The 14,980-nt window shown below is 45.1% G+C and overlaps 1 protein-coding gene across 1 annotated transcript in view; it reads right to left on the reverse strand.

Annotated features, from left to right (window-relative positions):
• MMP24 (matrix metallopeptidase 24) overlaps positions 1 to 14,980 on the reverse strand; it is a 42,379-nt gene that overhangs the window by 10,608 nt on the left and 16,791 nt on the right. Inside the window, exon 5 of the mRNA XM_059480638.1 lies at positions 3,865 to 4,026. Within this exon, the coding sequence (XP_059336621.1) occupies positions 3,865 to 4,026 (162 nt within the window). The remainder of the gene's footprint in view (positions 1 to 3,864; positions 4,027 to 14,980) is intronic.

Below are 14,980 nucleotides of genomic sequence, written 5' to 3' on the forward strand. Positions count from 1 at the left end.
TTCCCTCACAAGCCATCTCACACGTGTGTGCAGCTCACAAGTGCCCTGGGATGGTCACAAGGGTCTGCAGGTTACAAGAATCTCCATGGCTGCCACTGGAAAAGGGGAGGCGATGGAAGGGCTGCACTGAGGGGGTGAGGCCGGCAGAAGGCCCTGGTTGCACATGGACACTGTGCCCTGCTGATCCTGGATGTCAGAGCTGGTGCTGTCCAGTTCCTCAGGCAGGGCCTGCAGTGGTTTCATGTCCCCTCTGGACCTCAGCCCTCAGCATGTGCCATGAGTGGGATCTCCACCTGAAGATGTATGAGGCTGGGAGTTCCTCAGTGAGGTTTGGGATGTCCCAGATCTTTGAGGCTGTCTCCAGGGTTAATGGCCAGGTCTACCTCTGAGTGATTAGGAGACCTCCCCTTTGAGACCTCAGGCTCTGACAGGCCTGGAAGGCTGGCCTGGCCAACCAGCCCTGTGCACATCATGAGCTTTCCCTCTACCTCAGGCCAGGCCCTCAGACAGGGCCACTCCCATGGGAGGCTCCCTTGTCACCCCCTGCAGACCAGTACAGAGAGCAGCATGTGAAAATCATGGAATCACAGGATCATTCAGGCTGAAAAGCCCTCTGAGGTGATCGAGTCCAACCCTTAACCCAGAACTGCCAAGCTCACCACCAAACCGTGTCACCAAGTGCCACATCCACACATTTTCTAAATGGGATGTGGCTCCACCACTGTCCTGGGCAGCTGTTCCCATGCCTGACCACCCTTCTAGTGAATAAATTCTCCCTAATACCCAGGCTGAAACTGCCCTGACACAACTGGAGGCTGTTTCCTTTTGTCCTGCCAGTTGTCACTTGGGAGAGCCCTGAGCCCCTCCTGCCAGGACAGGGCTGCAGAGGGACCAGCTCAGGCCCTGTCACACAGCCACAGCTCTGCCCTCTCCACCTGCAGCCCCAGCTCCAGCAAAGGAAAGGCAGCTCAGCAGGACATCCAGGGGACCTCCAAACTGGTGTCACTTCCAGTTTAATTCCCTCCTGGGCATGTCACTTGTGACACAGGCACATAAATGCAGAGGGGGAAACCCTTCTGAAAAACACACACAAAGTAGAGCCCCGCTATTTCCTTGTTTTGCCAAACAATGTGCTGCAGGAAGGAGCTCTCAGGAGATGGGAATGTTGCTGACTGGTGTCACAGCTCTGTCACACTGGGAGCTGCTGGCCTTGCTCTCAGCAGCTCAAAATGGAATTATCATTTTAAACATTGATCTTATACTGATCAGCATGAAGCACAAACAAGAGTTCACATCACCTACTGGCTCTGAGAGTGAGTTTTGAAATAAATTCAGCAGAAAATAAATTAAAAATTCAAGAAGTCATTATATGACAGATCTGGACATGTTTCTTTTTTAATGGATAAACACAGACACAATATAAACCACATTTGAAATGCATCATTTTCAAAAGGCAGCAAAATGGACTTCAGCTTTAGCAGAGCCTCTGTTCTTTGTTCTAGGAACTTCAGTGGAATTAAAAATTGGAAGTTTTGATTATAACTATTTTTTTAAAAGGACCCTACAGGCAAGACAGTGGCTCTTGTCTGACTTTCCAGAGTAGGTAACTAAATAATACATATTGAGCACATGCTGCTGTGTTAGAGAATGTCAAAGCAGCAGGAAAGCAGGAGATTTTGGGTTCTGGAGAGGTTCTCTGGTAGATGGGCTTTTGGTATTCCCAAGGCACAACAAAGCAGAGTGGCACTGTGGAAATAAAATACATTAGTTGAATGTTCCTGCTAAAGCTACAGAAAGGATATTTCAGCAGGCCCTTCTCAGTTTTGAGATCAGATGAATGGTTCTGTTCTTTCACCATTAGTTCCAGGGAGAAACATCACATTTTCCAAATTTCTTTGTGAACCATAAGTGGAAAACCTAATTTTAAATTCAACTTTGATTTTTGGACAGTAACTCTGTACCAAGGGCTGAAATCTCTCCCTGGGGAAGGAAAGCTCCTGCTGCAGAAGTTGCTCCTTCTTCTCCCCACAGGATGAGTTATCTCTACAACCCCCAACACCATCCCCAGCCCATCCCAGCTCCAGGGCCTCAGAGCCCCATTCTGGGGAGTGCTGGTCCCAGCTCAGCCCCTGCTGATCTTGGTTTGAATCCCAAAAGTAAAGCAGGAAGGCTGTCAGCTCCTTATCTGCTCCCTTTCCAAAAACATGTCTGAAAACAGAGAAACCAGTCATTTTTTCTTGATTGTACTTCCACTGTCTGCAATAAATTGCAGTTTTTTTTCTTTCTGATTAATCAAAGTTCACAGGAACTAAATCAACATTTCAAAATAGAAACAGCATAATGGCATTTTGGCAGCTTTCAAAAATTAACACTTAGATCTATTACTTAATGAAAGTTTAACACTGACTACCCCAGCACTTTATTTCAAAACTCTCCAGAGCCTCTGCTATCCTGAGCACCAGAACATGTAACTGTGTTTAACTGTGTTACAGTAGTCATAATTAAACAATACCACAGGACAATTAACATGCAACTTCACCTGGTAATGATCAATAAGAAGATGCAGCAATGAGATGAGATAGTTATCCTGGGTGTATTTTAAGCCATCTTATTTTAGATGTTGGACCTTACTTGGATATGTGCCTCACACTGAGGCTGGACTGCTCTCTACAAATGCCTGGTTTTCCCCACTGCCCTCACAAGTCAGAGAAATTAGCCCAGAAAAAGACTTTTCCAGGCATCTGCACTTAAACAATGAATCTCAATCCAGTCACAGAAATCAAACACCAAATCTGACTCAAACAGCTGAGATGCAATTTAGATGTCTAAAGTCTTGCTACGCTGCTTTAGAGTCTCACAGGTCTTGGCACACATTTTATTAGCAGCAATCTCAAATTCACTGGCAGACCATGGATGGAAACATTGAGTGCCAGGCCTGCCACCAAGCTCTGCAGCAAGCCCTGAGAAACACCAGCTTTCCCAGTGACCACCACCTCACAAGTATTTTTTTCACCTTTAATTCACACCCTGCTGCTTCTGGGAGCTGATGTTTGACTCCACCTGCACAGTTACACAGCACAACTGCTCTGGGCTGCATTTATTAGGTAATCTCTCTGTCAAACTTGTACTTTCCACTAAGAATGAAATCAGGGATGTTTGATGAAACCTATTTATCACAGGTTGCCACAGACTGTGGCTATCAGTCTCAGTCTCCCCTTGTGTTCCTAAAACCTGGATTTCTCTTTGCTCTCAGAGTCTCCTTCAGCCAATAATTCTGTGAATTCCTGTCCTCACACCCTGGTATCCATGATCCAATCACATGGCACCATATCACATGCAGCCTCTAGGCTTTCTCCCATAATCTCTCTGCTCCTTTTCTATTTCCCTTGAGTCCAATATCTTTGTGGCACATGCTGTACAACATGTTCAGCTGGAGATTGAAACAAGCAAAGTGTTCCCTAAGCAGATCCAAACTTAATTTCCCTTACCTTATAAATAATGAGAAAAAAAGAAGAGCAAAAATACTTTTTACCTTTCCTTGATGTTCCAGGCTCTTTGCATTCTTTTCCTTTATTTGCACTGGTTGTTCCTAATGGACAAACCTTGGGTACAGCAAACCCTCTGCAGCAGGGGGGCACAGTGAGGGAGGGAGCAGCAGGGGAATCACAGAGGTTTGGTTCTCCTGACCTGTGCAGTCATCTGGCACTTAGTCCTGGATGAAGGGCTTTAAGCAGGGCTTTAAGCAGTTTCCCACTCAGCTCTGGCAGGAAATGCAGCCCCCATCTGCAGCACGCAGGGGTGAGTTGTAAAACACTCCCTAGGCTTAAGGCTGGTGTAAGGAAAGAAGTAGGTAGGGTTACTCACCATAGATTTTCTGAATCCCTTGGAGGTCGTCCTGGGGCAGTTTGAAGTTGTGTGTCTCCATGTACTGGTAGAAAGGAGCCATGATAGCGCTGGGATCGTTGGAGTGCTCCAGCCCCAGCGCGTGCCCCAGCTCGTGGACAGCAACCAGGAAAAGATCGTTCCCTGTGGGGGGAAGGCACAGCCCGGTCAGCACCACACAGCCAACCCTCAGCCCATCCCAAGCGCCTCTTGCCCATAAAGCCAGAAGCAAATGCTTTGCTCTCCTACTGCACAGCAGGTCACAGTGGCAGGGTTAGCTCCTGGAGATGGGTTTAGTCCCAAAAGCCTGCACAGCCTTTAGCCACTGTCAAAGAATGGGCCAGAGGCTGCCAGCCCCAGAGCAGGTAAAACAGGCAGTGCCTGGAGTGAAGGGATACTGACTGTAGACTCCTTTGTAGAGAGATTACAGAAAATGGCCATCAAAATGGTCACTGACACCACTGGCTCCTTATCAGAGTGCTGCCAGGAGAGGTGAGAGCACAGTCAGCTATTCAGTGGTGGGGTGAGTGCCTTGTGCCCCTTCTGGGTCCTCTGGTGCCATTCTCTGATCAGCTCTGGACCAACAAATGGCAGGGGAGGTCTGCAGGCACCTGGCAAGGCAGGAGGAAGGACAGAGAAGAGCAGGGTAACATTCACTGTCCCACATGGGCAGCCCCATCCCCTCCAGCAAGGGCTTTCACTCTGCTGGACCCCTGGCACTGCCACGTGTGCAGGAGCTGAGCACAGGCAGCTCCATCCTGCCCCACTCCCACACAGGGAGCAGGCTGGGTTGGATCCCAGTGGCAGAGGACAGAAGGAAGAAGGGGGAGAGAAGGGTCAGGACTCTTCCTGGCAGGAGGCAGGAGGGATGAGGAGCCCTGTGTGGGGCAAAGCTGGGAGCAGTGCCACGTGGGGGTACCTTCAACTCTACAGGCACACATTCCTCTTCAGCCCCACGGGCCTGGACCCTCATCCCTTTGATCCAGAGCGGTCCCTGGGTGTCCTGCTCCATAAGGGCACTGGGAAGTGGCCCAGCAGTGCTATGCAGGGATGAAGACACAGCCAACAAGAACGGATGTAAGGGTCTCCTCACGGCAGTAAAATGTCTGAGCCCTCAATTCTGCCTGAATTTGGGCTCCTCTGGTTTTGGGTTTTTATGGCAAGGCAGAAACCAAGAGCATTTGCAATCAGTTGTCAATGTCTCCAAAGAGCTTCCTCATGCCTCCAGCTGAACAAAGCTCAGTTCTGTGCTGAGCTCTGCCTGAGACAGGAGTTGCAACAGTGACACACACAGAACCATCCCCACTTTTTAAACAGTTACTGCTTCACTGTTACCCATAAAAACATGACAAAGCAGTTTCAGGGGTCTGTGAGCCTCCTCAGCAGGGAGCTTTGCCAGCAGATGAAGATACCTGAAGTCAGTACCAAGCAGTGCTCCCCAGCCACACATACCACCCCAAAATGGTTAAATGCTCTAAACATTTGAGTTGGATGGTTAAAGCATCTGAATATGCAAGACGCATTAAAATATACAAATGCATTCCAAATAAATTTTCAAATACAATTGTCCAAAAACATATAAAGCCTAAAATTTAGCCACACATTTATGGGGAATTTTAGAATTTCTGTATTTGGGAAATTCAAGTAAATACCTACTTAGTAATTTTTTTCTCATCTGTTGCTGAAAACTCTGGTGTGTGCAGAACAGGTTAATACAATGTCCAACAGCACAATATAAAATCCATGAAGTAGTTTTATGGTAAAGGTTGGAGGACTGATCATTCCTCACAGGTTTTCAAAAACACTCAAGCTTCAAAGATGCACCCAGATTCCAAATGGGATTCAGAGAATCAATGTCCTTTTGCAAAACTGAATGGACTTAGTCTCCTGTATCAGGTAAATGCCAGTGAAAGCATAATTTTCACTGCTGCCACAACTATTCACATGTGGAAGCCCACAGCAAAGGTTACTCAGTACAGAGCTGACCTCATGAGACTGCTCAGCACAGGCTCACAGGCTTTGCCCGTGCTCAGGGACATCTTCCCTCACCTTCCCTTGGTGGCATTTTCCTCCTTGCTGAAGTACCTGCAGTACTGGTGCTGCCAGCAGATCTAGAACCTGTCTCTGTGTAAGTCTACATATAAATCTATGGAAGTGACTTGCCTCTGTGTGCTAATCCTTCACTAGGAGCACAAGATCAAACACTAACTTAAGTTAAATTAGTTTAAAATAGCTTTCAATCATTTGTTTCTGCCCAAAGTAAATGCCAGCCCACTTTATAGGTGTAAAATGAATCCCACAGATTCACAGGATGGTTGAGGGTGGAAGGCACCTCTGGAGATTGTCTGGTCCAATGCCCAGCTCAAGCAAGCTCAGGTAAAGCCAATTGTCTGGTCAGGTTTGAGTGTCAAGTTTCTCATACTGGGGTGCACAGGGCTCTCCAGGTGTGTCAGGTGGAAAGGAAGGATCATCTCCTTGCTCATGACTCATGTTCCACCTGCTGCCAACCAAGAGCCCCAGGTCCTTCTCTGCAAAGCTGCTTCCAGGCCCTGGGCCACCAGCAGTCCAGGGGCAGGGCTGTGCATTCCTCACCTTCCCATGGCTCCTGTCAGGCTGCTCCTCCAGCCTCTCGAGGTCTCTGAACGAAGGCATCACCGGGCAGTGTTATCAAACACTCCTCCAAAGTTCCTGTCATCTTCTGTGGTATTTTCTGGGGTCCTCCATGGCAGGAAGGAAATTATGAATGACTCCATGTTCTTAGAAGGTTAATTTATCATTTTATGATATTATATTAAAGAATGCTATACTAAACTATACTAAAGATTAGAGAAAGGATTCTTACAGAAGGCTTGACAAGATACTTATGAAAAACCTGTGACTCGCCAGAGTCCCAACACAGCTGGACCATGATTGGTCATTAAGTCAAAACAATTCACATGTTGGATAAACAATCTCCAAAGCACATTCCAAAGCAGCAAACACAGGAGAAGCAAATGAGATAAAATTGTTTTCCCTTTTCACTGAGACTTCTCAGCTTCCCAGGAGAAGAAATCCTGGCGAAGGTATTTTTCAGAAAATATCACAGTGACAATCTTCAAAGTCACTGAATGTGCACTCTGCTGCATCACTGATCTAATTCCATCAAGGTATTAGTCAGCACTGATCTCACGCAGCTCCTCTGACACAAATCCTGAACTTGTCTGTTGCGGTGTGCTGTAATGTCTCATTTTAGACTTCCAGGTCACCTCCCAGGTGTGCCTATACCTCTTCCCCCTCGCCCCCTTGCTGAGTGAGTCCTGTCAATCAGGCTTAACATTCCAGCAAGGCGTTGTGTGGTTGGTCAAGTTCAAAGGATGCCCCTCAGGCCTGGGGGTCATTGGCCTGTCTGGGTGTCATCCCCCCCTGAGACCCTGCCCCTCTCACCTGGTTGGTGGCTCACCTGTACCTCCCCTCCCCCTGTCCCTGAGCTTAAAAGGTGAATCAAGCCATGCGGTCAAGATTCTGTTGGAGCAGTTGCCCATATTCAGACCTCTGTAACCATGGAATAAACCTCTGGACATTAAACCCTCCAGCAGAATCCATCTCCTTTTTCTCTTCACCATCGCCTGAAGCCTTTCTCCTGAGGTAAACGGAGTTCCTAACAAGCCTGGACTTGTTCAGTGCCCAGCTGCAATCTCCAGCAAGCCAAGGTATCTCTGGGGTGATACACCGCAGTTGCTGCCTTTGGCCCAGCAGCGAGGGTCAGACTGGCCCAGGCACAATCTAACTGGTAATATTGGGATTCATATTCCAATACTTGTCCATCTCGTGGTTACCACAGCCCAGGATGCAACCCACACTTCCTCAGCTGTCAGGTCCAGCAGATCATTGTTTGTTCTTTGATCACCAGTGAGATAACCAGTAAGAGTTCTGTGATGATCAGCAAGATGAAGGCTCATTTCTGAGGAAGTACCTCAACCACCATGGTGGTCAGGCCAGCTCCTCCCCTATGGAACACATACACACCTTTTCCCAGCTATGCTTAGGAAATATTCCTGGAAAAACAGCTGTGGAAAACAGCTGCTGCTGTCCAGTTTTAAACCACCATTCTGGCTGGCAGTTGTGTGTGAGGATGTCACAGAACACAGAAAATGTTGGCTGGGAACACTTGTTGCAACTAGAGATAAGAAACTCCAAGAAATAAACTGTCCCAGTTCCAGCACACCACAGCAGACAGGTCAGCAGTGGAGTGGAAAAGTTCTCCTCCTCCATGGCCAGGATGCCACCCAAACCAAAGCAGGGATAAACCCTGGGCAATGGCTGGAGCAGAGGAAGTAGAGCTCAAGAGAATTCCTAGGAAGTGAACTGATCTCCACAGAAAGCAGGACAAGAAGCTCCCCTTAGCTCTCTCCAAGTGCCCTGATTCTCACTGCTGTGGTTGCTTCTCATCTACTTTTGCTGAAAGGCAGCCGTGGCAGAAGCACACACAGCTCCCTCTCCTTCTGCTCCCTGCCCTGGCCAAAAATCTCTCACCTCTGTTTAATCCCCTCATATTTCTTTTCTGGCCTCCTCCCAGACACATCTGTTGATCTTTTCCTTCCACCATGCCCCTGTTATCTCCTTTCTCCATCCTGCTGCACACTCTAAGGGGGTCCCGGGTCTGAGACAACCACATCATTCTCAGAGAACAAGTGAAACAGCATTTCATGGGAGGAGGAGATGGGAGAGAGAAGCCTTAAGACCATTTCAGAAGCCCAGAGTTCTCAAAAATCCAGCTCTGGATTCATCATCCTGTTTTCTCTTGAAGGGTCACTCAATCAATAACATTGTTAAGGAACAAATTCCTTTTAATTTGCTAATGGGAGTAAATTTCATAGCATGGAAGAGAACACGTTGCTCCTTTTGAAGGGGTAGGCTAGGATTTGCTCTGAAAAGAAAATACTGAGGTATAAAACCACCAGTGTAGTTCTTTCTCTCCTTCCACAGAACTCGGCCTGGGGCTCTGAGGGCTCTCTGTGTTCTCACCCACTGCTGAGCTGGACAAGTCTGGAAAGGAGCTGGTACCTCCCACATTGTTTCCGTTGGTTCTTGAATGTACAGGAAGGTTTCTGACCTTCCAGTTCTCCACATTTCTTATCCAAAAGCATTCCCTATAGTGTCCATCCTCTTGGAGAAAGATTCAGATGGATGCTAGGCTAGCATCAGCCTAGCTTGATGCTTTGCCATGGAAACATGGTCAAGCAATGGGATACAGCTCCTTAATTTCCTGCTCAACCCACTCAAGTAACAAGAAAAACTTCCACTCAGAGTATCTCAGGACCTGGGTAAAACAGCAGGGTTAGGAAGGATCTGTACTTGGAGGAAACAGTCCCAAGAGGAATACAACAACTTTTGCTCATTTGCACCATCTGTACAAAACAAACAGGTCTGGTCAGAGACCTGCCTGAGCTTCCCCTTCCCAGCTCTCAGGAGGCAGCCAAAAGTCCACCAGTGAGCACCAGAGAGAGGATGACTCTGTAAAACTGGAGGGGTAAATTGGCTCATTGAATGTAACAGTTTGACCTGCTATACCAAACACAAAGAAACACAGCTAATTCAGTTTTGAAGCTGCTGATGTGTTTTCCTTACCAGCACGTTATCACCACAGAAAATGACAACTGAGGACACACCTATAGCACTATAAAAGCATCCTGGGATGACATACAGGTGAATACACTGCTTACCTTACATCCAGCTCAATGGCTCTATACAACTCGAAACATAGGTTTAAGTTTAATTTTCTTAAGTAAAAACAATCTGTGTGCACACCTCATTAGCTGGTGTGCTCCTAGATGAGCTACCTTACTTTAGATAAACTGCAATATAATCCCACATTAAACCCAGATCTTTGGTGAAAGGCCTCTCAAATTGTTTGTAACATTCTATTTTTCCCTGCAGAATAAAGAAAGACATGGTTTTATTACAACAGAGAACACTGGAATCATAGATAAACTATTTATGTATTAACTTCCTGTAACTCTCAAACTCCACCCTCCTGATTCTTTGATTTTAATCTTCCTCTGGAAAAACCATTCAATAGGTAACAGAGACACCTTGAGACAGCTGTTCTTTGTGAAGTTGCCAGCACATGCCTTCCTGTACAGTGTCATTCCTTTAAAATATGGAAATCCATACCAAAACAATTCATTTGGCTATGTAACTCACTGAATAATTCCTGTAGGCTGCTGAAATGCCTGTCAGCACACAGCAGCAGGTCACAGACTCCATCAGGGCAGTGCTATCAGCCACTGCCATCAGTGTTTATCCTTCAGCTGTGCATGTGGGTAGGCTCTGGAGAGCGCACTGCACTGGGGACTGTAAATCCAGGACACAGCTTCTAAGACAACAGAAGTACCAACAATATTGCATATCTGATTAACAGCAGAAAAGAGACTGAATCTCTGCTCCTTGTCATGTTAGTTTTATCCTTTATGAACTGTATCACTCTTCCAACAAATCTACATATTGCAGTGTACTCGGACACAAAAAGACATATGAGGGTTATATTTTGAAATTTTATTAAAGTAAGAATGATACTTAAGAAGTCAGAGGATCGATTGTGTGTGACAATAGCATGCCTCAGGTAATTACAGAAGAGATGGTGTGAACTAAACATGCTTATGTTCCTTCCACCCCAACAGCCACGCAGAGACAATTGTTTCCCAAGCACAACTTAAAGAAGCTTTAGGGCTACTCTAAGCTGTGCATTGGTTCTTCCATCTTCAGACCTGGCAGGTCTGACCTGTCCAAGAGAAGATGTGATTTGTCTGTGCTCCTCCATTCACCTCCACAACACGCTCTGCTCAAGGAAAGCTTTCCAATCTTCTGAAGACCCTGAAGAAGGGGTGATACTGCTCTGTGGAATCCTGTGGAAAACAGCTTTTCTATCTAGAAAGGAAGAAAATACATGTTAAAATGAAATACAGGCGTTCCTCTGTTCATAAGCAATTATTGTTATGTGTTGCTTCTTAAGGAATTACTGAAAACTCTGAAAAGTGTCTGAACAGCTTCCTTGCAGGAAGAAGGAGTGATCTGCAGTTTTAACAGCAATTGCACCACAGCCATATTAAACTGATCCCCACGAGACCAAGGGACTGCAGAAGGACAAGAACCACATCACGTTACCATCGTGAAAGCTAATTTGCCTTTACTGCCCAAAGGCAGTGTGCAAATCAGGGCTGGTAGCTGTGCTATACACCTTACTAATGGTGCAAGCTGTGCTTTATTTGACATGCACAGAGGGGACTATGAGCACAACCTCCTGTAGAAACTCAAGAGGAAAAATACAAACTAATGGTCTGGAATGGTGAGACCAATATTGACAGAGGGGGCAGCCAGAGGGAGGGGCAGTTGTGCCATTTCTGCTGCTCAGCAGCCTGACAGTCAGTGGAGCCAGCGTGTTCTGCTGAAAAATTAAAGTCATCTTTCACAAATGTAGGTTGTAGTTCCATAAACAATTCAATATCAAAGAATTACTAATCCCAAAATGAAAATTCCTATTTGCCTATACCAGCAGAGAATTTGGTAGAACAGATGGTAAAGCAGTAAAGAAAAAAAAAATCATAGAAACACAAAAAAATGTAGGTATGACCTTCATTCCATCAGTCTTGAAAATGAGCTATTGTTTGTATTTTAAAAGTATTTAAACAGCAGAATCTACTGACAGAATTCAGTTCTGAGCCAGCTGTGGAAACACTGGAAGGTAACTAAAAAATCCCAGGCCTTGGCATAGGCAGTATGGACAATCCAGTCTGTGACATTTGGAATCCTTTTTTGCCCATCAGGTTGAAATGATATTTAATTCCTGATGCTGGCAACAGAGCAAGTGTTGCTCTGGAGGCTGTAAGAGCAGCTCTGTGCCACAGCCAGGGTGTTCTCTAGAGCAGGAGACTTTCTGTCTTTGTCCTCCCCTAACACAGACGTTCCTGATGGGGCTGTGAGGCTGAGTAGGACTGAGACACAAGAGAGCTGGGATGGAAGAGATCTCGCCCTCAGAATGATATTCTGGTGGATTTGGGTAGAGAAGGCAATGCTAGTCAAACTGTTTTCACACTGTGAGCTCTCCTTCAGAAACAGCAAAGAAAAAAGTAATTTAAGCACCTCCCAAGTCTGCTGCTTGTGTGTGATGTCAAAATCCAGAGTACTAGGTGTCATTTCCCTGCTGATGCTACAATCTGCCTCTGATGACTCACAAACTCTTTTCAAGAATTCCTCTATTTTTATTTTCTTTTCTTCCTGTTGTTTTTCTCCTCTGCCCTTCAGCAAGTGGAATGACACAACTTTATTAAAGACACGGCTCTGTTTTGGCTCATTTCACATCATCAGTTTCTGCTTTACAAAAGGAAAGTGATAAAAAGAGAATTTTTGTTGGCTCACCTTGATTCTTGTGACTTGTTTTTTTCCACAGTTTTGTTTTTCTTCTTCTTCCTTTTTAAGGGAATGACACACCATTTTGGTCCTTACTGGCTCTTTACTGTGAATCCCAGAGTATTTGATTCTCTGTGAAAAGAAGTAAAATATTTAATTTTGGTTATACATAAATTAATAGGACTCCAAATACCTACATAACTATATTCGTACTCTGTGTATTGAAAGACTAGTAACAAATGCAATGGGCTAACATTTTTCTTTAAAGAACACTGTGAACCTCAGGTATTGACAAGTACAGTGTTTTGAACATTTGGAATTTGGAGGTGACCCTTATAAATGAATCTCAGCTGTAATCAATAACTAGCACTGCCAAGCTTTAAAATCCAGCCTGCATTGTGAAGCCACTGCCATGTTTATAAAATGACAGCAAACACACCAAAAGAAAGCATTACTTACAGAGAAGCTGTCCAGGGGTGGAGAGGAGAATCTGAAGACACAAATCTTCCCCAAGTGCTGATGGGCTTCCTCTCTTCTCCTTCAGGTTGACAGAACAGGAGTATAATCTCAAACTGCTGCTGATTTAAGCTGCCTGATTTGATTTCTTTTTACTGTGGCTGGCTGTCTGGAAATCATGTGTTTATATCCTTGCTCAAATCTGTTCAACATTAGCACAGGATGTGAGAGAGCTCTGGCTTATGGGAAGGAGTCTCTCTCCAAGCAGCTAAAGGATGAAACCAGTGTTAAATAGGTATGTCCTGGAGATTAAACACTGAACTGGTCTTCAGTGAACAAAATACCAAGCAACAGCATGACCTGGTGATGTATCATCAAAAGGCATGAGAGAATAAATTGAAATTTTAATACAATTTATGCCCCACTTGACTTCCAACGTGTACATGAAAGTCTTCCAGGTCTTCTGTGTTAAGGTACTTGTGAGTAACTTCAAAGCAGCTCTGGTTTTTGCTCTGGAAAACGCTGATGCTCATTTTCAACAACAGTGTCAAAAGCCTGAAAAATAATGATGGATTCAAAATGCCATTTGTTAGAACAAAGCTCTTTAGATGAGAACATGTTCTGTATCTGAGAAATCAAAGAAAGAAAATTAAAAATCTACTTAGCAGCCAAACAGCACAAAAATTACACGTTCTCTGTAGATTGCCAATCTCAGTACCTCCGTAGAAAATGAACATGAGAAAAAGTGGTAAAATAAGTAAGAAATGAGAGAAAGCGAGGCAAGACACAGAGGAAACAGGAATTAATCAAGGAGAGAAGACTGCCAAGTTCTGGCAATTTGCTGGGTGAAGGCACAGGGGTTAAGGTGCATTTCCTTTTTCGAGCAGGCACTGCACTTGCACAAGTCAGGTAAGTGGGAAGCAAGCAGAGAGTAGAGAGTCAATCTAGGAAAATGGATACCAACACAAATCTCAAACACAACAAGAAAGCTACAGCTGGATACTCTGCATTCCTCTTAGTTCCCTCCCCCCACATAAAATATCACAACTGTAATCAAACAAAACAAATAGGATAAATCATGTTTAGCCAGCAGTGTTTCCAAAGTGACTGGAAACACCTGGAAGTCTTTGATAAAGAAGAATTGTATGACTAGTTTTTACCTAGAAAAAGCCAAACCTACTGATACATCCCCCCCTAAATACCAGAGAATCTGTTGGATATTCTAACATACATTCTATGTTTATAGGATTAGTCTAGTCAATGCTCCAGAAACCTTGTACATTCAGGCATGGAAAAAAGAAAAAAAGAAAAAGGATCAGTCAGAGGTGTTTCTTCAAAATGATCAAGCAGCTGGCAAAAAATATTGCCAGCTACCTTTTCATGCACCTGTGAGCATCACCAGTCCTCCCTCATGAGCAATTTCAATGTTAAACAGTCCTGTTTTTAGAAGGGAACTAGCTGCTAGAAACAGAGAATTTTATGAGCTGAATACCTTGTTATGGCTCAGAACTGCCATGGGAAATAACTACAATTTGCTTTCAAGTTCTAGGAACTCAAATTCTGTCTATGGCAGCACTAAAGAATTATGGAAAAATGTAGATTGAAAGGCATGGCTGGAAGCCACCAAGTTTATCTTTCTGCTTCAAGCAGGACTAATCCCAAAACTACATCAGGTTGCTCAGGACATCATCCAGCCATGTTCCAAAAGTCTCAAAGGATGGAGTCCCCACAGCCTCTCCAGGTGCAGCCTCTGAGTTCTACCACTCTGCAGCTGAAGAAGTTTTCACCTTACAGCCCAGGTGCAGCTTGTGCCCCTTGCCTTTTGTTCCTTTTTCTGTTCCTCCATCTCCAAGAGAGTGTGCCTCCCTCCTCTTCCTAATATCTCCTCAGGTAAAAGAGGACTTTTATTAGATGCTTCCTCCCCATCCTCCTCACTAGGCTGACCAAGCCCATCTCCCCTGGTTTCATCTTGCTTACAGGGATACAAATGTCCAAAGAATCAAGGAGGTCTGTGATGTTAATACTGACAGGACAGAAAACAGCAAACCTCTAGTGAGACAGTGCTTTGAACACACTGATCAGCATATGTTGGCTTAAAGCTCTGCATTCCCCAAACAGGCCTGTCATGATCACTGGCTGTCAGTAAGCTCCAAAATTAGCTATCCTAATCAAAATTTTCTCCTTCAGATCCTTGCTGAATATTCACATTCGTCAGCCCAGACAATATTTGGCTGTCCTGAAAAACCTGGTCAGGTTC

This window comes from Ammospiza nelsoni, chromosome 12, assembly GCF_027579445.1.
Source record: "Ammospiza nelsoni isolate bAmmNel1 chromosome 12, bAmmNel1.pri, whole genome shotgun sequence".
NCBI classification, from domain to species: domain Eukaryota; kingdom Metazoa; phylum Chordata; class Aves; order Passeriformes; family Passerellidae; genus Ammospiza; species Ammospiza nelsoni.